The sequence below is a fragment of the Sycon ciliatum genome, chromosome 1 (genome assembly GCF_964019385.1).
Source record: "Sycon ciliatum chromosome 1, ocSycCili1.1, whole genome shotgun sequence".
Taxonomy (NCBI): Eukaryota; Metazoa; Porifera; class Calcarea; order Leucosolenida; family Sycettidae; genus Sycon; species Sycon ciliatum.
This window is the reverse complement of record NC_088643.1, coordinates 28,841,091-28,864,602: the sequence shown is the minus strand read 5'-3', so window position 1 is coordinate 28,864,602 and position 23,512 is coordinate 28,841,091. Positions and strand designations below refer to the sequence as shown.

Genomic DNA, 23,512 nt, shown 5'->3' with positions numbered 1-23,512 from the left:
CTCATAACAGGGATGAATTTATCCTGTATCGCATCGCAGTTTGCGATGCAAAATCGATCTACTGCTACTCAAAAGTCACCGTGACTAGCAGGAAATTGCGATACATACAAGCCAGGGAGTAGTACAATACCGTACTACTCCCTGATACAAGCTGTCCATGCCTAGCCTGCGCTGTTAAGTAACATGCATACAGTGCAGTGTATGTGGTGCAGGTACTCTCAATCTGCGTGCACATGGAGGCCTCAGTCGGGTTTTTTTGCAAATGGGCTTTCAGGCATCACTATCAAGAAGGACAATGTGGTAAACACCCAACCTTCAAAGAATAATGCTAATCAAAATCAAACTGACTGCTACACAATTGTGATTTCGTATAGCAGAAACTGCTATGCAAAAATTTGACACTAAATTCATCCCTGCATAATGTTACACTCTGGTACTGAATCTCACTGTTGAGAACAAACTGATATACTGTGAAGAACGAGGCACATCTGTGAACCACGAAACTCTGAAAATACAAGCAAAACTCTGAGCTGCGAAAAACAATTACAAGCAGCGCGGGCAAACTCTAGACTGACTCTAACTCTCGTAGGTCTAACTCCACATCTCTAAATAAAGCAACTCTAACAAACAAACTCTAAATCTCAAAAACTAACAAATAAAGCACTGAACATGTGAATATAAAGGAGCTGCTTGCCAGCAGCGCCAGCCAAAGTGCAGCGATGCAAAGAGATACGGAGAGCAGGAAAGCGCTCCGAAGGAGACGCAAAGGAAACATGAGCGCTCGCAACAGCTCCGGGTCACGGAGGAAGGGCAGTGCAGTGACAGGTGCGGGAAAACAAAAGAGTGCGGTAGCCGTGACAAATGCATTGATTGGTGAATGACTGAAAACTGACCCACCGTACTGGAGCCAGTGGCAAAGGGTATCAATGCACACTGGAGTTAGTCATGCGGTCATTCCTGACATACTACACACTGTGTAAGGCTACAGATTCATGCAAGTACAAATGCACTACTGCAGAGATGGAGTATTCCAGCACATATTATGCTTTGGCACCCGGGGATATTATATTCACTTTGTTGTACTTAACCCTGTACTTATGGAGCCTCAAAGTTCGGGAAATTGTGCCTTTTTCGTACTTGCAAGTTGCAAGTAGCCACAAGTACAACAAAATACATGTACATGAGTATCCCCATACCAAGGTGTCCATGCATGTATGAGGTCAACATGGAAGAGAGAAAACAATACAATCATGTACTTCTTCTATTCATTACAGTGATTTCTTTTGTACTTCAGTAAAAATATTATTTCATTGCCAAATTTGTTTGAGTTACCTTTGAAAATTATCATGTTCAACTGTCTTCGTAAACATCATACTCGTCCATCCGATGTCACCCTGGGCCTCACCTTGCGAATAATCAGCTCATCTCTCCCGTAGCTCCACTTCTCCTTCCATCATGACCGAACATCAACTATACATCAATTTAGAGCAATATCCGTAGCCTGCAGTCATATCATGGCTGCTAAAATCCAGACTGGTCATGACTTCGTAACATGCATAACGTGCAAATGTAATGACATGTAGATCTACATGTACACGGAGTTTTGCGGACTACCCGCCACTATCTCGTCCCCCCCCCCCCCCCCCGGGATACCTGATCAAGGCTGATTCACTCGCATCTTCTGCTACATGTACTGTCAGTGTGAGAAAGAACTAATTACTTTGAAGAAGACGAGTTCGAGCATACAATAATGTATTGCCATGATTTCTACCCTGTGCTGCTTTTCATTGAAAATACTATCTGCATGACCTCCGAACTCTTTGCCATGCAGACCACCAGCACTGATCAGGTGCATTGTACACAATTGTATAGCCTACATACTAGAACTGTGGTATAATCTTGTAGTTATGCTCCTACCTCCGAGAGGATGCCAAATTATGCTCCAAATTTTCAACCACCAAATAATATTATGCCAATAATTATGCCGGCATAATCCGCCGGTACCTATTCCATGGCGACTACAGGTGATGACGCACATTCTGCTTGGCCTTATAATTATTCGAAACACCGCTGCTTTCCTAGCTATAGCTAGTTTAGATGCAAAATGACTCACCCACTACGCCATGCCATAAAAGTCAAAGTCCACACAGAAATTTCAATCTAAATCCACACGTTCACCCTTTCTACTGGGCTGGAAGTTTGAAGCCATGGCTTATAACTGATGACGTCAGAAGTCAGTAGATATTACTAGATAACCCCAATTCTCGGGATCCACTCCGACCATTGCCTGATAGCTGGGAAGTACTGTGTCCAGTGGGTTGGCCCATCATGGTGCATGCATGTTATGTGGAGTTGCACCCTCTCGACTTGTTTATATTAAATTAAATTTTCTAATGTCATGTAACACGAGTACTGCTAGTACTACTGGTTGAAGTGCACCTCCCCAATACTGGCAGTAGAACTGTCACTGCCAATCCCAGTGCTAGGCGACCGGAGAGTCGTCAAATACCATACAACTATGGTATTTCATGACTCCCTGCACAACAGCATACATGTACACAGCGCAGTAGAGACCAGTTGTTTGGTTTGGAAAAGAAGAGGTTTATTCAGTTCCCAACGAAAAATCATGAAGAATACAGATGATCATACACTGAGCATAACTATTATGGCAAACAGAAGGCATGCACCGAATTTATGGTTAGGTAGAAAGCCGGGACAGGAAGAAAACTCTGCAAAAATGCAGCCTGGAAAGTGACGTATTTCGCTGTACACAGTCACAAGAGATCAGAACACAATGTAATGGCATGGCTAGGCTGTCAGCTATTGCAGTACACACACACACATGCAGAACGAGGTGCATACGTGAAGAGGATAACATTATACATCAGGACCTGGGTATCTACGAGACCAGCTGTAGGCATGTCCCCAAATAGTGGAAGCTGCACAGAACTACACTTTCTGCATATGATGCCAAAAGAACCTCTTTCATACTGGTACGTTTCGGAGCCTTTGGCATTTAAAAAAAAACATAGAGCACACTGCCCATGCTCCTTTACATGATGCACATGGCCAGATGAACAGGAGCAATGCAATAGAAGACACATGTCACAAGACTCACAACACATACCACATGGAGGACAAGAACTGAAGTACAGTGTACAACACGCTTCACACAGTGTGTGGCAGGTCATGCTGCACACGAAGACCGAATGGCTGTGAAGCGCAACAGAAGGATCAGAAACGCAACACAGCACGTCATGAACAGTATTGTAGAAAATAGGATGAACCGTAAAATGAGTATGAAGCAAAACAATAGGAAATCTAAAAGTTGAAAGTAAAAACATAAGCAGACGCTATGAGATAGGAAAGGTGAGTGTGCTTTCATGAAAACGGATGATGATATTGTGACACGGTTTTGGGCTTTTCATAACTTAAAAACAATTTTTGGAAGTATTGTCAATATTTCAGAATCCGTTTGGATGTTTTCAATATGCTAGAAAAAAGCATTTCAAGTGGGTTAAAAACTACATACCAGCAGCAACCAGCACCCAACTGGTTGGAAATTAATCATAAAGGTTCCATCAAGTGATACATGAGAGTCACAGCACAGCTATGACTTTTCATGCTTATGATGCTTTTTGTGCTTCTTGTGCTTCTTCTCTTTCTTGTTATCAGATTTTTCCCTGGGCACATCAGCCAGGACGACGTCATCGTCACGAATGCTAGTAGTGCTACTGGATGGCTTGACCTTGTGGGTGGTCAGGTCAATGGGATCCACCATGATATCCACCAGTGTATAGTCATCATCGCGCGCACTGCTAGACTTTGTTCTGCTACTAGACTTGCTGCTCCGACGCGATTTCTCTATTTGACGGTGGTGAGATTCAGATTGCTTCGGCTGCTCGGGTGGCGGCGGCGGCTGTGGCTCCTCTTCATCTGCCTGGCTGTATTCATCTTCATCTCTTGTAGAGCTGCCACCGGCCGCAGTCCTGTCCTTCTTGCTCTTGTGCTTCTTCTTCTTCTTCTTATGGGACGAGTGGCGGCGCTTGATGGGTGCTACCGTTTCCACATCATCATCTTCGTCTTCGTGGCTTGGTTCATCAACATCATCCACAGGTATAGGCTCTGTGGATGGACGGTGGGAAGGGCGAGGAGGACTCACTGCAGCCACAGGGACCGTGACAAGTTCAACAATGCGACGTTTCTTCTTGGGATGCTGCTCATTGCCAGCAGCTGACGGGCTGTCAACATGCTCAGTGATGCGAAAGCTGGTGGTTGGTGCAGAATCCTTCACCGAACGAGAACGAGGTGAATCATAGCGATTCGGAGCTGGACTCAGGCCACGGTATTCGTTATGGTAACGACTAGATGACCGGGACTCTTCATCATATCGGTCATGCTCTCGTCTGCTGTCACCCTTGCGTGAGCGATGGTTGTCAACCAACTCTCGATAGCTAGGATACGCAGGGGAACGAGACCTATAGCGCGGATGATCACCACCACGCTGATCACGCTCTCTATAACCATCGTGCCTTTTTCGTACTTGCAAGTTGCAAGTAGCCATAAGTACAACAAAATACATGTACATGAGTATCCCCATACCAAGGTGTCCATGCATGTATGAGGTCAACATGGAAGAGAGAAAACAATACAATCATGTACTTCTTCTATTCATTACAGTGATTTCTTTTGTACTTCAGTAAAAATATTATTTCATTGCCAAATTTGTTTGAGTTACCTTTGAAAATTATCATGTTCAACTGTCTTCGTAAACATCATACTCGTCCATCCGATGTCACCCTGGGCCTCACCTTGCGAATAATCAGCTCATCTCTCCCGTAGCTCCACTTCTCCTTCCATCATGACCGAACATCAACTATACATCAATTTAGAGCAAGAGTCCGTAGCCTGCAGTCATATCATGGCTGCTAAAATCCAGACTGGTCATGACTTCGTAACATGCATAACGTGCAAATGTAATGACATGTAGATCTACATGTACACGGAGTTTTGCGGACTACCCGCCACTATCTCGCCCCCCCCCCCCCCCCCGGGATACCTGATGAAGGCTGATTCACTCGCATCTTCTGCTACATGTACTGTCAGTGTGAGAAAGAACTTTGAAGAAGACGAGTTCGAGCATACAATAATGTATTGCCATGATTTCTACCCTGTGCTGCTTTTCATTGAAAATACTATCTGCATGACCTCCGAACCCTTTGCCATGCAGACCACCAGCACTGATCAGGTGCATTGTACACAATTGTATAGCCTACATACTAGAACTGTGGTATAATCTTGTAGTTATGCTCCTACCTCCGAGAGGATGCCAAATTATGCTCCAAATTTTCAACCACCAAATAATATTATGCCAATAATTATGCCGGCATAATCCGCCGGTACCTATTCCATGGCGACTACAGGTGATGACGCACATTCTGCTTGGCCTTATAATTATTCGAAACACCGCTGCTTTCCTAGCTATAGCTAGTTTAGATGCAAAATGACTCACCCACTACGCCATGCCATAAAAGTCAAAGTCCACACAGAAATTTCAATCTAAATCCACACGTTCACCCTTTCTACTGGGCTGGAAGTTTGAAGCCATGGCTTATAACTGATGACGTCAGAAGTCAGTAGATATTACTAGATAACCCCAATTCTCGGGATCCACTCCGACCATTGCCTGATAGCTGGGAAGTACTGTGTCCAGTGGGTTGGCCCATCATGGTGCATGCATGTGGAGTTGCACCCTCTCGACTTGTTTATATTAAATTAAATTTTCTAATGTCATGTAACACGAGTACTGCTAGTACTACTGGTTGAAGTGCACCTCCCCAATACTGGCAATAGAACTGTCACTGCCAATCCCAGTGCTAGGCGACCGGAGAGTCGTCAAATACCATACAACTATGGTATTTCATGACTCCCTGCACAACAGCATACATGTACACAGCGCAGTAGAGACCAGTTGTTTGGTTTGGAAAAGAAGAGGTTTATTCAGTTCCCAACGAAAAATCATGAAGAATACAGATGATCATACACTGAGCATAACTATTATGGCAAACAGAAGGCATGCACCGAATTTATGGTTAGGTAGAAAGCCGGGACAGGAAGAAAACTCTGCAAAAATGCAGCCTGGAAAGTGACGTATTTCGCTGTACACAGTCACAAGAGATCAGAACACAATGTAATGGCATGGCTAGGCTGTCAGCTATTGCAGTACACACACACACATGCAGAACGAGGTGCATACGTGAAGAGGATAACATTATACATCAGGACCTGGGTATCTACGAGACCAGCTGTAGGCATGTCCCCAAATAGTGGAAGCTGCACAGAACTACACTTTCTGCATATGATGCCAAAAGAACCTCTTTCATACTGGTACGTTTCGGAGCCTTTGGCATTTAAAAAAAAACATAGAGCACACTGCCCATGCTCCTTTACATGATGCACATGGCCAGATGAACAGGAGCAATGCAATAGAAGACACATGTCACAAGACTCACAACACATACCACATGGAGGACAAGAACTGAAGTACAGTGTACAACACGCTTCACACAGTGTGTGGCAGGTCATGCTGCACACGAAGACCGAATGGCTGTGAAGCGCAACAGAAGGATCAGAAACGCAACACAGCACGTCATGAACAGTATTGTAGAAAATAGGATGAACCGTAAAATGAGTATGAAGCAAAACAATAGGAAATCTAAAAGTTGAAAGTAAAAACATAAGCAGACGCTATGAGATAGGAAAGGTGAGTGTGCTTTCATGAAAACGGATGATGATATTGTGACACGGTTTTGGGCTTTTCATAACTTAAAAACAATTTTTGGAAGTATTGTCAATATTTCAGAATCCGTTTGGATGTTTTCAATATGCTAGAAAAAAGCATTTCAAGTGGGTTAAAAACTACATACCAGCAGCAACCAGCACCCAACTGGTTGGAAATTAATCATAAAGGTTCCATCAAGTGATACATGAGAGTCACAGCACAGCTATGACTTTTCATGCTTATGATGCTTTTTGTGCTTCTTGTGCTTCTTCTCTTTCTTGTTATCAGATTTTTCCCTGGGCACATCAGCCAGGACGACGTCATCGTCACGAATGCTAGTAGTGCTACTGGATGGCTTGACCTTGTGGGTGGTCAGGTCAATGGGATCCACCATGATATCCACCAGTGTATAGTCATCATCGCGCGCACTGCTAGACTTTGTTCTGCTACTAGACTTGCTGCTCCGACGCGATTTCTCTATTTGACGGTGGTGAGATTCAGATTGCTTCGGCTGCTCGGGTGGCGGCGGCGGCTGTGGCTCCTCTTCATCTGCCTGGCTGTATTCATCTTCATCTCTTGTAGAGCTGCCACCGGCCGCAGTCCTGTCCTTCTTGCTCTTGTGCTTCTTCTTCTTCTTCTTATGGGACGAGTGGCGGCGCTTGATGGGTGCTACCGTTTCCACATCATCATCTTCGTCTTCGTGGCTTGGTTCATCAACATCATCCACAGGTATAGGCTCTGTGGATGGACGGTGGGAAGGGCGAGGAGGACTCACTGCAGCCACAGGGACCGTGACAAGTTCAACAATGCGACGTTTCTTCTTGGGATGCTGCTCATTGCCAGCAGCTGACGGGCTGTCAACATGCTCAGTGATGCGAAAGCTGGTGGTTGGTGCAGAATCCTTCACCGAACGAGAACGAGGTGAATCATAGCGATTCGGAGCTGGACTCAGGCCACGGTATTCGTTATGGTAACGACTAGATGACCGGGACTCTTCATCATATCGGTCATGCTCTCGTCTGCTGTCACCCTTGCGTGAGCGATGGTTGTCAACCAACTCTCGATAGCTAGGATACGCAGGGGAACGAGACCTATAGCGCGGATGATCACCACCACGCTGATCACGCTCTCTATAACCATCGTCACGATATCGCTCACCACGATATCTTTCCTCGCGATAACGTTCATCTCTATAGCGCTCCTCCGCATAGCGATCATCACGATACCGACTGCTATCTCGATGCCGACTCTCATGATATCGACTGTCAGCATGCGATGGTGGAGGTGGGGGACCTCGCCCTCTTCTACTGGAATAATGATAGTCATACCACGCCCGGTATGCTTCATAGTCAGCTGGTGAGCGAGATCGGTGATTGTATCGCTCATCATAACGTCGCGTGGCGTAACGATCATTGCGAGGCGACGGCGAACGGGTGTGCACCACAGGAGGTGAACGGCTGCGAGAGTAGGAACGGCTTGGCGACTTTCGATGCAGTGGACGGCTGTAGCGTGGAGCACGCGGCTGGCTGGGCGACCTGCTCCGAGACACTGACACACTGGGGCTCATACTGCGACTCACCGAGCGCCTGGGGAGGACACGAAAATACAAAGAGCACTCAATCACAACAGTTTACAGCCACAAATGTATGAGAACTAAGAAGGGAGAGTGCACGCTGCTATCACAACTACGATATGCAAAATCAATAAAAAGACCACAGAACAGCAGTCAACCTCGCTAATGATGGCCCTCAACCGTGCATGAGAAGTGTAGATATTCGCAAGATGTCATACCCAAGGTCGTCGTTATTCAGGAGGTTGACTGTATATCCAGCCAAGCTTGGAACAACACTGAAGCAGGCAAGCAAAAGAGACCCTATTTCCGATGTGTCTTTAGTCAAACTTGGCACACTGGACACAATACGAGGTAGGCATCAATATCCCGTCACCACTGATGTTATGGGTATCCTAATTTCGTTTTACTACAAGAGACAGCTCATGAGGGGTACTTACGGGGCACCTTTCTTCAGTTGGTTGCGCAGGCGATAGAAGTCTTCCTCAGACAAAAGTGGTGCATCACTGACGACAGCTGGTGCTGCTACCGGCGCTCCAGGAAACATGCCAACAGTTCCAGGGAATAGCGGTGGTACACTGGGTACGAACCTACAAACAATGAAAATGAAAAACACACAGAGTAAAAGTGTATAAGGGAATGCAATTCAATGCACTTATAAATGTAGGGCTGATTTCCACTACGATATCCACTGGCCAGCTGTGTAGATCACGCAGACCCCATGGTAAGTGACCGCAGTGGAGGGTGATTTACATGTATCTAGTGATCCGTGCACTGATGTGCATGGTCATTTTCACAACGATTAGCTTTGTCTGAATATTTTGGGACTGGAAGCTTTGTTGTTTCGATTTGTTGAGCATGGTGCCATGACCAGTCAGGACAAAGGTAGAAAGAAGAACTCAGTTGACTTTTTACCTAACGGAACACAAAAGCATGCTGAGGTGGCAAACTTTGCAACAGTTTGATACATTGCACACTACTTTCGAAGTGCATGCATTCTCATATCCGGAGCATAGTGCACACTTGCGAATTGGGGCTTGAAATAATGCATCTAAGTGCGCACTATACTCCGGAAAATGCGGTAGGTAAAATTGCTATAACCTACCAATTCCTGGATGTCACAATGCAAAAGATAACAGCACAAGTCAGAATACCGGCAGTTGATATGACTTGACATGACTAACAAGATCTTGAGACTTACGGAGGTACAACAGACCCAGGAACTGCTTGCATTCCAGCCACCTGCTGATACGTTTGCTGCAACTCTTGGGCAATCTTTCTCCCTAATTGATTAAAAATAGACAAAGAGTTGTGTGTAGAATACAAGTCAGGCCCTCAGAGTACAGAAATGAATATTGATACGACCGCTAAGTACCGCGAGAGTGCAGCACCACCTGGACCACCTCTGTGGTAGTGTTTTGGATGCGGGGCGATGAGTGAGTCCTGTCTGTACGTCACATGCCATGTACAATATACATGCAGTCCATCCATGCTCACCCAGGTTCTTACATCGCATGACCCTAGTAGCACTCGGACACAACGTTTTCTCTAAATCGAGGCCGGGGCGTTCTCGCGGTGATTTACGGTATGTGCATACTTCTTCTTCCGGCTGGAATAACTTATCCTATCGGATCTTATGCATCCCTTGACAAACATGCACTGAAAAATGGTAAAACAGCCGGACACAAGGATAATTCTATTGTAAGAAGGTGTGAAGGTCAAAAGAACACAACCCAAGCACATGACTATGTCCATGGTGCGTAGATGCACGCGGAGAATCAACTGTTTGTCAGCAACATCATGGTGATCAGGGGGGGGGGGGGGGGCTTACTTCTACGTTCACTTTCAGAGTCACTTCCAGAGTGTGGAGGAGTAGCAGATCGACTGCGAGGTGGTGATGCCTACCACAAAAAGAAAAGAAAAAGAGAAGGCAGGGTCAGAAGAGAAGTTCAAATAGAATGGCAGTAAGTACTAGTAGTGTAGGCAAGAGTACATGAACCTGAGTGTGCAACTCGGGATGGTTCCTGTGGGAGCGAAATTCGTGCAGTACGTCATTTCTGACGGCATGGTAAGCCACAGGTACGGTGAAAAGTTGCGTAACCAGTCGCGGTGGTGCAGGTCACTGAGTTTGTCCTGATTTCGGTTTTTTGATACGGATAGCCTGGTGACTTTACTTGTCGGTGGATGTACGCAGCGTACACATTCACACAAAACACCGAAATCCTGAAACAGGACGTCTAAAATCAAGCAAACTTGGCTGATTTCCGGGCTATGAAACATGAAAAATTGAGCTGTACGCAAGTCGCGGCTTGGCTGACCTCATCAGGGCGACGTAGTGCACGAACTGAACTGTTTCAGATCTGATATGCACAGTTGCACACTCTGGTTTATGTACTCTTGGTGTAGGTCTAGGAGCATTCATAAATACCTTTCGCCTGTACACACCATAAGCTGTGTAAAAGGATAAGGGATGGAATGGAGTAGATCAACATGCTAGAAAGTGCAGGCCACAAGCTCTTGAGTGTTCACCACAAGAAAGCTTACCCTCGGAGTGGTATCCTTTTCTGGTGTTCCAATCGAGTTTGCGTCATTACCAGCATGGATTGGTGAACGATGAGGAGCTGAAATAAGGACAAAACACAGGCGAACAAAATGACTACAATGAAGCAGTTGAAGAAAGGGCGAAAATTTAATCATTGTGCATAGTTGTCCTTCAATTTATTGCCAAGGTAACGTTATTGTTGGGTTTAATAGAACCTGAAACATTTGGCAAAATACTGACTGATGATATTGACATCAACGGTCTGAGATTCGGCTCTATCATCAGTCAGTACTAGTATTGTGCCTAATGTTGCTAGATAAGACCCTACAGTATCTTGGTAATAAACTGGTGGACAACAACAAATAAATATGTCAATTTGAGTGTGCGAACACTTTTTCGGTCCGCGAACTAAAATGCGAACTTGCACACTTTCGTTTGGAAGAGCAGTAGGAAGACAAATCGTGGATCGGTCTGACAGTTACTAAGTCACCACACTGTACTGTCTGTACCCATACAACCTGTCAACATCATTCAAGCATGAATTCTGTTTGCTAACCCTTGCCATAACATGAATTTCGGCACCGAGATCGTCTTTCATTGGAGTACGAACTCGAACTCGATATTCACCACAAAGGGCTGGACGTGCATCAGCAAACCACCACACGGACAAGATGAAGAAACATAGGATCACAATGGCTTTTACAGTCAGGGAGACTCACTTGATACCGTCGAGTTTGCAGTTGAGGCGGCATCAGTCTTCTTCTCGCCTTCAGCTTGACGAGCAGAAGCCTGAAGCTCTGGCACAACCTCTGACTTGCGAGAAGATGCCTCCTCCTTGGCGCCAGTAGAACTTGATGAACCAGCAGTCTTAAGACGAAACTCTATTTTCTTCTTTCCACCTTCAGGTGTGGGCGGTACATCTTGTAGATTATTGTTGAGAAATTTGGCGATGGCCTGAGCACAAAGTCAAACACGCAAAAAAAACCCATCATACAGTTCAGCTGGAGTAGCATAAACGAAGCATAGCATACAGGACACTACGGTCAAAGCCAGTGGTAAGGCCCTGGGCAGAAACGTTAGTGAAGGTCAAGAACATGGGCATAAAGTTGGGCTAAAATTTGTATCCGCTAAAATTAGCCATTCTACAATACGTACAACTAAGGATAGCGTGCGCGCAATCCGAAAATCTGCCATGATTGTGCTGGCGAGTTGCATACGCGCAGTGAGTTTCTGCCAGGGAGTGCTTTTTATAATTTACTCTGCTGCTTGCTGGAAACGTGCAACTGGGACACTACACCACGTGATGCGAGTTTTCGCCACCGGGGAACCCCATAGAAAGGGTATCAGGAGTTGCACACTCTTGGGGGGGGGTTATATACTCTTGCAGGTATTAGTACGTATAAGGTTAGCACAGTGCACGGTACACTATAGTTATACTACAGTCCATTTCAAAACTATAGACGCGTAGGGTTTTTGAAATATTTCAAATTTGGCTGGAACTTTTTGAGAATAGTTTTCGGAATATTGCTCAGGACCGCTCCACAATTACTCTCATATAGTTTCTAAACGATTGGATAACAGACGCCCAATTTGGAATAATTTATGCACAAAGTGATCACAGATTTTATGTGGTATAGATGCTGGCATAACGGTTTTTGCCTAGGTACGCGTCTATAGTTTTGAAATGGACTGTACAGTACCATGCATGCACGTGGAGCTGTGCATGTACTGCACTGCCGCCCATGGGCGTTTACACGGAGGTAGGCTAGAAAATGGGACAAGCGTGTTGACACTGGGCACCTGGGCGTGGACACGGGTAGTGGGCGTTATACTGGGTGGGTGCATTTACAGGCTTTTACGGTATCACTATTGACAAGAGCATGCAAATCTGATCTCTGAGCTATAGTATAGGTGCGCAGGGCGGCGTGCTGCCGTCACTACATAGTGAAATGACGGCCAGGCTGCCTGGATAGGAATCGCCGTGCGACTTAGCTGCAACATTTCACACGTAATACAGCGGGTTCAAAGGTACTGCTTGTGTCACACCCGTTACGTACAAAACCAGCTAAAGTCCCCGAAAAACAGACTTGGAAGCAGGAATGACCCAACTGATTCCCAAGTTCTTGGCTACAAAATGAGGGCAACACGCCGCGCCAAACCCAAGTGAAGAATATAGCATGCTGCGGTGTATCTAGAAAGCTCAACATCGAAGACCAAGAACCAAGAGTGGCAGGAGAGAAAATACCATGGATAAGCAACATGGACCTTACCAAACGAAGACCAGCATTGGGTGACAACCTGTCTGGGGATGTAAGCTCCTTGCAATACGGACACACAAAGTCATTCTTGATCAAATGATCCCGAATACCTAGAGACAGCAATTTGATAAAAGTAGGTAAGATACACACCACTCAACAAAGCCCACTTCACAAAAGCCCACATAATCTGAAAACCCAGAGACAAAACATTGTAGAGAATAGAATGCACACAAGCGCCGTTCAGCTGTATGATGACATTGCACGTGCTGCAAACATCCGAGGGTGTCGGAGTTGCAGTGAAAGGTTTGCGGCAGGCGGTCATGGTGAAGTTTCATGCACATTGGGGCCATTATAGATGTGAACTGGATATAACTAATATGTGAACGGAGTAGCACCTTATACATACATGTACTTCTAAGAAAAAATGGGCACATGGTCCGGGATACTACAGTTGTGGCAAGTGAAATCCGACACTTGGCATAAGGGACTGCACCACGCAGTCTGCAACCCCGCGTACATAAAGTACATGTGTTACATACAACTTTATCTGTCTGATGACAAAACTCGTACTCATCACAGTCAAGGTTCAAAAGGTGCTGGCAAAAATGAATGGGGATTGGATACCAATACTCCTTATGTGTACTATGTTTGTGAACTGTGTGTATCTACGCTGTGACCTTTCGATCTGTTTGGGATGCATACGGCTCTATAGTACAAATTTGGTGCAGTGCATTACATCATTGATCTCCATTTGTGGCGCTGTCCCCTATGGCAAGTGTCGGATTTCACTTGCCACAACTGTAGTAGCCACACAGTCAGACATACTTGGAGATTGCATCAGAGAGGTTCCGCACTACGTAAAGTTGAGCAACTTTACGTTAGTGGGCGGGAAAAACCCGTGAATTCGCGAGTTTGCACTCCACTTACGGAAAGTTGTCTACGGAGAGTACGTAGATAGGGCTCTGATAACGTAGCTGGTCCGTAAGTGGATTGGGGTACAAATTTATGACTCTCTCCCCAGGACGATCTGGTCGTACACTGCCGTGTTCGGAGTTGCCAAGGGCAGCTACGTGATTTGAAAACTCCGTATGGCGGAACCCAGATGCGCATGCGGTTTACGTAAGACTTTCCGTAGATCGACTACGTTTTTTACTAACGTAATTACGTTATGCGGAACCTCTCTATCATTACATTCAAATTACTGTAGATCGAAAACAGAAAGAACATCAGCAAGCAATACGTACACTCATCACAGAAGCTTTGCCCACAGCAAGGGATCAGGGCAGCATCCTTCATCAGCTCTTTGCACAGGTAACATCTTAGCTCCTCAGGGACAACACGCTCTTCCTTGACTGGCAATGTCGGGGCATCAGGAACATCTGCACCCTCCGGAAAATCATTCTTTGTCAGCTTCTTGCCTTTGAGGTAGGCATCCCTGAGAAAAAAAGGTCAAATTAAGGCAAAGTATGACATAAGCCAGCTGAGAATGGAACCAGCAGAGTCCTGTATCTATCAAGACCCTGGATCGTTACAAGACCTAGGCAAGCACAGCACAAAAAAGAGGTAAGCCTAAGACTAGCATGAACGCATACAGAGACCTTCTAATTCTGCCAGCTCTGTGCCCTAAAAGTGCCTGTCGACAACAACAGGGTGAAGCACAGCAGCAATCAAACATTCCATTCAGTAGTCAGCTTACCTGTCAATTTTGGCAATAACAAGATTCCCAGACCGGTCTCGGAACACACCTGGCGCCTTTTCATCACTAGCAGGAACTAGGAATTCACTAGGAATGCCAGTACCACGGTTTCTAGCTCCAGGCACATGGATGGGGACGTCGGACTGTGAACAAAACAACATTACTGAGTCAAACACCTGGTACAAGCAAGTAACGGACAGCGGTCACACCAGGGTTGCTAGGTTTGGGCAAGAAACATGAACTCACAGAGTCGCAGTGTCAAGATCATGCCACAAAGTAGGGATCGATAAGGCCCTTGTCGTACAAACGACTGCTCGCATTCAGCACTAGCAATTCAGTGGATTCAAGTCACGTCTAATCCCCGGAGTATATTCAACTCTGACTCCGAGCGGTGGGTGCTCTATGCAGCGCGCTGCTGCCCTTATTACTCATGCAAATGACCAACTGGCTGATTGAATTTAAATCTTACAGTTAAGGCGCAACAGTTGTATGCGGACACACAAAAAATGCATCACAGAAGTGCATTCAAAGGCAATGCCGAGTGCAAAGCATGGTTTCAGAAGCCCCGCAAGCTCGAGACCAAAGCACATCAATAATGATGCCGCAACCCAATTGGTCTCCATAGTGGATGGCTGTGTAACGTAGGTAGCATACCTTCACCGGAAGCCACGTGTAGAGCAGCGTACTACGGGATGGGTTGGAACTCTTGGTGTCATGGATTAAAGGATATAAGAATATGGCCAAAAGCTCGGTCGCAATATTTACATACAAGTCTGCTGAAAGAAGTCACGCACCTTTGGATTAGGGCAGTTGCGAATGTGATGTCCTTTCTCTCCACACCGGTAGCAAACGTAATTGCTTGGTAAAACCATGGATTCCTGGGGCACATACTGCACAGCATGATGTTGCGGCCGGCCACCTCTACGAGGCGGTTGAATCTTGGGCAAACTAAAAATAAACAAGCCAAGTAGAGAAGTGCATTAAGGTGAAGGCCAAAATAATCAACACACAAAGGCCAAACAAATTTGCAAGGAAATGAATTCTTGCTCAGTGAAAGGAGCTCTCAGGTGCAGGCAATAATATGCTAGTCCCATAATAGACAGTTTATAGCTCTCAAGCCGTATGTACCTGGCACTGCAGAGTTCCCAAATCGTGAAAAGACTACACCTATGTCGCAAGGTACGAATACCGCATAATTGGGGAAGCAGCACCGTGGAATTCATGGGAAAAAGGACTATGACGTGCCATACATCACAAAGATGTTCTGCTGTTTTAAACAAAACACATGAAATATGTATCAGGAATTTCCCGCAGCAAAATATGGGAGGTTTCCAACATCACGCTGCCAAATTTGAATGGTACACACCAGATCAATCCATACACATCTTCCTCGTGTGTTTTATAATATAGAGATCCTCAACTGAACACAGAAATCTGGACCCAAAAACACATGAAGCAGCCGACTCTAACTTAGACACCTATCCTCCATGCAATTGCTCTTTGATGCGAAGCAGAACCTCTTGAATAACTCAAGCAGTTTCTATAACGGCACAAATCAGGGTTTGTAGCAGAAGGAAACATACAGGCAGCAGCAGACCGCTTACTTCACTGCCGTGAACTCGACTGTGCCTTGCTCCATAGCGGCCTTTATCTTCTCTTCTTCAGTGGCATCAGTATGCACTAAATCAGCAGTCTAGATAAAGTGAAGTCAATGAACCAAATTGAAAATAAACTGAATATAAATAAAAAAAGGAGAGAAAGTTATAGTCAAGAGTGTATAGCAGGGACGGTCCGTCATGAGCAGTGCTAACCACGTGAAACCAGTAAAGAGTGAAGACTGTCGGGTTGCAGTACAATACTTATGTGAAGCATGCCACGAGTTAACTATGAAAAGCTGAACCAAGAGTGAGTTATTTATTAATGTCAACTATGATAGGCACATTGAACAGTTGCTGAATAAATGATGCCCCCCCCCCCCCCCCCCCCCCCCACCACACACACACTGTCATGCAACACAGCATGCACACGCATGGCAACTTTGTTGCACCACCAAATATATAGGGCACTCGCACTAAACCACATGCACTCACGCATACACATATACAACGTACCACCGACAATAAAGTGTTCCCACATACATACCAACTTCATTACAATGCCCAATGTAGAGCACAACGGGCATGCACACGTACACACACACACACACACAGGCGTGCCAACTTCACTTCTTCACCGAAAGCACAAACATACACATAATGGTAAGCGCACCTTGGCAAGCTTAGCAGCCGTATGTGACGGCGTTGGGTCCTTGGAGTAGAGAAAGATTTGAGACAACTTATGATCAGAAGAGAGACATACACTTCACAGCAGAAATAAAACAACTCCGGAACCGCAAAATGATCAACACAATAGTGAATGGTCGGACTAGCAAATGTAGTTCACTGCCAATCAGAAATGAATGCTGCAAAACATAAATTAGGTACATGGGAAGAGAGCCAAAAAAAATGATGCATGTAACGTCAAGCTTGCACATATCCAAAATAATCTTGCGGCATCAAACATGGACTGATTCATTGACAGACTTGCTTTGGTAAATAGAAAACGGATAGCAACGATTCAAAACTACATCAAGCTGTTACCAGTAGAATGCCTCTGAGAACAGTAAAATGCACGACTATGGAGAGCCATGTGAGAAAATGCACAAATTCAACTTGGAAATACTTGCAACTACAGTTGTCCCTAATGAAACCGAATATCATGCATACAGTGGAGTCGTGCGCTGAAGAATGTTGAGCCCAAGAACGTCAGGCCTGACATGCTAACAACGCCACAGCCTAAAGTTAAGAACGGCGGTGCTGGTTTTCCGGCAGCTTTTGGGATACAGATGATCAAGAACGAATTGTTTGTTAGAACGTGCTATAAGAACACAACCAAATTGCTGAAAAATAAGAACGCCGCAGGCTAACCCCTTGGAAACAACATTCTTGCACGCGCAACTCTACTGTAGTCAGCACCCAGCACCAATGCAAAGGTCAGTAGTTGCATAGCACAACATCGATCTACACAATCAAATTTCATTGGGCAACAGTCCAAGTACTGCACTTGAGTATACAGTAATCATAACACAGATATAATTATAATAGCGTGACCGCAAAAAAAGACATAAGCCCAGCCCTCAAAAAGCCCATGCACACAAATAAGCACCAAGCAGTAAACACACAATCACAATCATTCACGCTCACAGCCAAACTCCCACCAGTATACAGCAGCAGAACACATGATAATTTGTATCCACCAACACACAGTTTCCACACCTTTTTGCGACTTCATTTTATGGAACTACCATTTCAGATTTGTTCGTCGAGTCAGATTGGCTAAACAGTAGATAAGCGCTTGTCCCAAGCGCACAAGTACATCAAAATGCATACTACCGGACATTCCCATAGCCAGCCAAAGCAAAATACATTGGATATACTGTAATTCCATGTGATGTTGCATCCAACGCGAGGGAAACACATGAAAACGTGGCCAGGGCGAATGGAGGACCATTTTGCGTGTCAATATATGGGTAAGGGTCCATAATTATCGATCTTTTGCACAAAGAGAAAAAGTTTCATTTATGGGTAGGTGGGTCAAGGGGAGTTTCGTTTTGAAAAATATTGATATGTGAGACATCAAGGCATTCTTGCTGTCAAGTCAATCTATTTTTCGTTCAGGGTGGGCCGAGGGTCGTAACTAAACTTTTTCGTTTCGTGAAAATTATCGTTAATGCCGGATAGCCCCTTAGCAGCTTCTGCAATTTCATCATTCTTAGTGCACAGCACAAGAGTCGCATAACTTGGATTATGCAAAAACTTCTTGCAACTATAAGCAGGAATGATTGCTTGAACTATAGCTAGAAACTTAGAAGTTGCGACTTCGGCGGTAATAGTCATGAAGTTGATTGTTCCAACTAGGAACACACGCTTCTTGCCGAACTTGACACTTGACTGACTCACGACTGCCATCCGGAGCACACGAGGAGCACGTCGCACCTTCCACCTTCTCGTGTGCTCCGGATGGCAGTCGTGAGTCAGTCAAGTGTCAAGTTCGGCAAGAAGCGTGTGTTCCTAGTTGGAACAATCAACTTTATAGCTAGAAATTCGTTTATACTAGGGGAATACTCTTTCCGGGTCATTAGAAAAGGTGGACCATAATTATCACCACTACAAATTCCAAGGACCATGGAAAGGAACCTAATAGCAAAAAAGGTTAACCACAGATAAAAGCTAGGGGACATCTTCCACGATTTACTTTTTTCCTTCATATTCACAGCCGTGTGTTCCTTCATCACAGCAACACTCCACGCTTGTGTTCTGTCATCTTATGTTGTGTACACGTCGATTCAACCTGGCTAAGTGATGTAACTATCTTTCACTGCATATCTCCCATTGATCTTATGGCGGACAGCAATGTGACATACCAGTATTCAAAACGTGCGGCCACATACAGTTCACAGTAGTGATCCTATCACACAGGATGAAGGATCAGCCTGGATTTTGTTTCCATTACCACTTCACCAAAGCCACAAGCAGCACGGCACAGAAGGAACTGCAGGGAATGAGAACTAACTATCTGTAGCCTTTGTGCGCAAGCCAATACTGAGTACATATTTAGTTGCCGATCCGATCAACATGTGATGGGAATATCTACTTCGCTACAGTAAAATACCCCTCATTGATATTACTGTGGATAGCAACGATACACAACAGCATTCAAAAAGTACGGTCACATACAGTTCACACTGGTGACCACACCACACAGGATGAAGAAAGAGCCTGCATTTCCACTTCACCAAAGCCATAAGCAGCACTGCACGGAGTGAACTGCTGTGAAGGACCAACTCATCTGTAGTCCGTGTATTTTTACGAAAACGAGTATATACATGTATTGCAATTGTGTCATATACAGGATGACGTTGGCATGCGTAAAAGTATGACCACAATGAGTACAAATAACTAAAAAGGTGATCAGCATTAAGATGATTATCAGTACAGAGAACAGGAGAATACAGCAAGCCAGTTGGGCTATCTGTCAAGAAGTGAGAAAGGACATTAGAAGATAGTATACATACTGGTGAATCAGCCTTGCCGGTCACAATTGTTGTGTCGCTGTGATGGAAACATAAGAATACGAACACAATTTTTGTAAGCAAAATATAAATGTTGAATGACCACAGAGGACCCCCTGAACAAGTACATATTACAGGGGAAAGCATCTGCGGAGTGCAGCACTAACATATTGAGCATTTAAAACTTGCACGAAATTGTGTACAATCCAGTTTGAGGGATTAGGTGTTATCCTTTCACAATCATCACCATGGCTGGTTAAAATCACCCGCATCACAATCAACCATGTTTATTGGCACTATGTCTAGCCAGTGCAGGCTAAATTTTATTTTTCAAGGAAACCCTTCGAAAATGGTACCAATCGATTCAGCATGGCATTTTCATTCCTCCTGCAAAGTTTCAGCTGATTTGGAGTCATGACAAGGACGCTATGGCGATTTGAAGATCGAAAAACTTCAGTTTTGTTTGTCAAGAAGAAAGGCCATGATCGCACACAAATCATACAACCCGTGTGGCACAATGATTTTTGAACGAAGTATTAGTTGATCCGCGGACCCCGTGCTTCGCACATGCACGCGCATGCATACTGCACTGCACAGAACAGAGGCTTTTTTGAACGCAGATATGTAGTTCGTCCTCTTCGAAATGTCTTCCAAATGCGTGGTGCTGGTGTTGTTCTCAGCTTCGTCAAGGCAGAATGCAGCTGCATGTGATGCTCCTGTGTGTTCATGCATGTTCTCTTTTCGCGTCTCGACATTGTAGCGTCCAGATTCAGCTCGACTGGAGAAGATTGAGGAGACTATGCTTTGATCCACATGGAAAATCGATGAAATTTGGTAATTATCGTCGGGCGCTAAAAAGCGCTGGGGAGCATGGGGCTAAAACTTCGTAGCAGTCATCCCTACCATGACAGGCATCGACTGGTATATGTTCCATTCTGTTCCCAACCACTACGAGTCGTCTGCGAAGCTTTCTTCTTCGCCGATTCTCGGACAGATCGTACGTCTTCGCACTGTATCTCTCGTCTCCCTCAACGGATCAAAACACGGTTTTCGCCAGGGCGAACACAAACCCCCAGATTTCGCGGCGGCAACATCTTCGAGTAGGGAAAAGCTAGCAGCTAACCAGGAATCACCAAAAAACACGTGTAATACTCAGTGTGATTTGCGACAGCTGTCATTGTGCCGTCGCACCATGCATGTACCTTGCACGGGAATGGAACACGGATGAGTCGTTTTATTACGACAGCCTGCACTGGCTACTATGTCATCGTGATTGCGGAATAAATTAATAATAATAATTAAAAGTCAAGTCAGCAGATGAGTGGAATTTTCTACATTAAGCCAATCAAAGAATTACACTAAAGGCAAGCTGTTGACATCTTGTTTTGAGTCAGCGACGCTCAGTGAGGCCGAGCCTACAAAATATTACGTTCAAGAGTTATCCGGATGTTAGTGGTCACTTACAGGACTTTTTTGTTTGTCTTGAGAGGAACTCGGCGTACAAGAACAGAAGCGTTCCGAGGTATCATTGTCTGAGAAGGATCACCTTTATATTCTGGACAAGAGACAGTCACAAACAACAAACACAAAAGGTATGTAAAGTAACTGCAAACAGTCAGCAAAAGAACAATGGGACGCAGTGAAGAATATGGCAACAAAGATTTATAGTATGCCTCTACAAAAATCACAATATACAATACGCAATTGGCAAAAAATCCAAGAGATGAGTTGATGCACGTACCTTCCTTCGTCTGTGCATTGACAACCTCTAGCGTAAACGTTGGGCCTTTAGCCATCTTCTTCTGTACCAAAACAGCATCCCGTAAGTCCGCCAGGCTAATGGCAAGTCCATCGAAAGATATCGTTGAGTAGTCTTTGCTATTAGCAAACTTGTAGTGGACGCAAGACGACATTTCGCCCAACAAGCGACCGGTACGACGCCAAGTTGTGTACCGTCAAAATGCAATACTTCAAATTGTTCTTGTACGAACTAACAACTCCTTGCTTCCGACTCGATGTTACAATCCAGGAAAGCCAAGAACAAAACTCAACGGTCAGATCAGAGGAGTGAAAACTAAACATTGGCATAACGTTCTTTCTTGCTGTTCAATTTTTGGTGGCGCATGCGCGAATGATATGGATCATGCATGATTCATGATGATTGCCTCTTGGTGTGACGTCACTGAATAGATGCTTTTAAATGACGTAACCGATGACGTGAGGCGCTAGCTGTAGCTAGCCTGTGTAGGCTCAAGCGGGATTCACAGAAGCTTTTTTGCGATGCGACACCATGGACACGCGATGCGACAGGCGCGAAACCGGGAAAACCCCAAATCGCAGCCTTGTCGCACCCCACGCAACTGCCGCAACTGGGCCATCGCAGAAGTTGAGCTTGGCTCAACTTTTGCGATGCGATGCGATGCGACAAGCGATTTGGCGTACGATTTTGACCTTTTCTACAGCAAAGTTGTACAAAGGTTCAAGAGTTGCCTATAAATTTGTACAAGTTGTATCAAACCGCGCGAATATCATGGTGACGTAGCCAAATCAGCAAGATGTTGTCGCATCACTGACTTCTTCTGTGAATGGTATTTCGCGAGTTCGCATCGCACGCGTACGCGTATATATATATACACGGGTGTTTCGCAGTGGCCACTCGTCAAGATGGCGGCAAATCCGAGAGTACAAAAATTTCGACTCTGCCTATGTGCGCGGCGGATGCGAATCTCGCACGTGCATGCAAAATCTAGCCTTCTGCAGAGCTGGGTTGAGCAAGTGTGTAGCCAGTGCAGGAACGACGACCTTTTCCGAGAGAGAATGTGGCTCTCTTCATCCCAACATTTTACTCGCCACGCTCTCCCTCCCAGCTTATTGACACGAGTATGTGCTACCGAGTAGAAGTCTCCATCCTCAGAGTAGGCCTGGCAGAATCGCAAGGTTGAAATACTTGCTCACTTGGTTTTTTGGTCCTTTGAGGTGTTGATTTGATTGTTGTGTACAACTCGAAGTGACAAACTTGAGACCCCCGCGCCACAAAAAACTAAGGCGCGCCACAAAGTTTCGTTTGGCTGTTCAATGAAAGGACGTATGGAAGCAGGGATAAAAACTATCGTGGCTGCCGGCAAAACTCGAGTAATGTAATAAACGGGGGTGAGACTTTGGTAATTCCAAGGAGAATGTACGCACGGCCATTCCACAACGAAGACGAACTACGAGCTCAAAAACACGCCGATTTTCAAACAAACGACGCAGGAAAGAAGACATGGCCGCAGTGTTCCCGTGTGGCCTTCAAAACACCTAATTAATTATTTTACTTCGATAGCGGCTGGTTCAGGGCAAATTCAGGCCCAATTCGACAGCGTCGTACCGCTCAGATTCGCCCAAAACACGAGGAAAATGTACGGTAAATACAAATGCGTACGCATTTTGCGTACGGGGACGACTGGCCAGAGTTCATGCACTGCAAACACCCGTAGCGCGTCCATCGCAGATCGCGTCGCATCGCGTGTCGCATCGCAAAAAAGCTTCTGTGAATCCTGCTTCAGGCTTGTCCAC

The 23,512-nt window shown here is 45.3% G+C and overlaps 2 protein-coding genes across 3 annotated transcripts; both read right to left on the bottom strand.

Annotated features, from left to right (window-relative positions):
• Positions 1-3,610: 3,610 nt before the first annotated feature.
• LOC135826367 (serine/arginine repetitive matrix protein 1-like) lies at positions 3,611-4,564 on the bottom strand. Its single transcript, XM_065339016.1, has one exon. It carries the CDS (start codon positions 4,562-4,564, stop codon positions 3,611-3,613), a length of 954 nt encoding a protein of 317 aa, XP_065195088.1.
• Positions 4,565-6,544: 1,980 nt separating this feature from the next.
• Positions 6,545-22,067, bottom strand: LOC135821636 (E3 ubiquitin-protein ligase RBBP6-like). 2 transcript variants are annotated; one of them, XM_065334637.1, is made up of 15 exons: positions 21,699-22,067; positions 21,422-21,512; positions 19,961-19,997; positions 17,116-17,154; positions 16,452-16,540; positions 15,642-15,795; positions 14,848-14,990; positions 14,396-14,586; positions 13,164-13,261; positions 11,613-11,847; positions 10,896-10,972; positions 10,183-10,252; positions 9,553-9,634; positions 8,792-8,941; positions 6,545-8,367 (listed from the first exon to the last, which is right to left on the bottom strand). In XM_065334637.1, exons 1-15 carry the CDS (start codon positions 21,868-21,870, stop codon positions 7,005-7,007), a joined length of 2,991 nt encoding a protein of 996 aa, XP_065190709.1. In that variant the 5' UTR covers positions 21,871-22,067; the 3' UTR covers positions 6,545-7,004. The 2 variants fall into 2 exon arrangements, with proteins under 2 accessions (XP_065190709.1, XP_065190715.1); XM_065334643.1 differs by lacking the exon at positions 17,116-17,154.
• Positions 22,068-23,512: the final 1,445 nt, after the last annotated feature.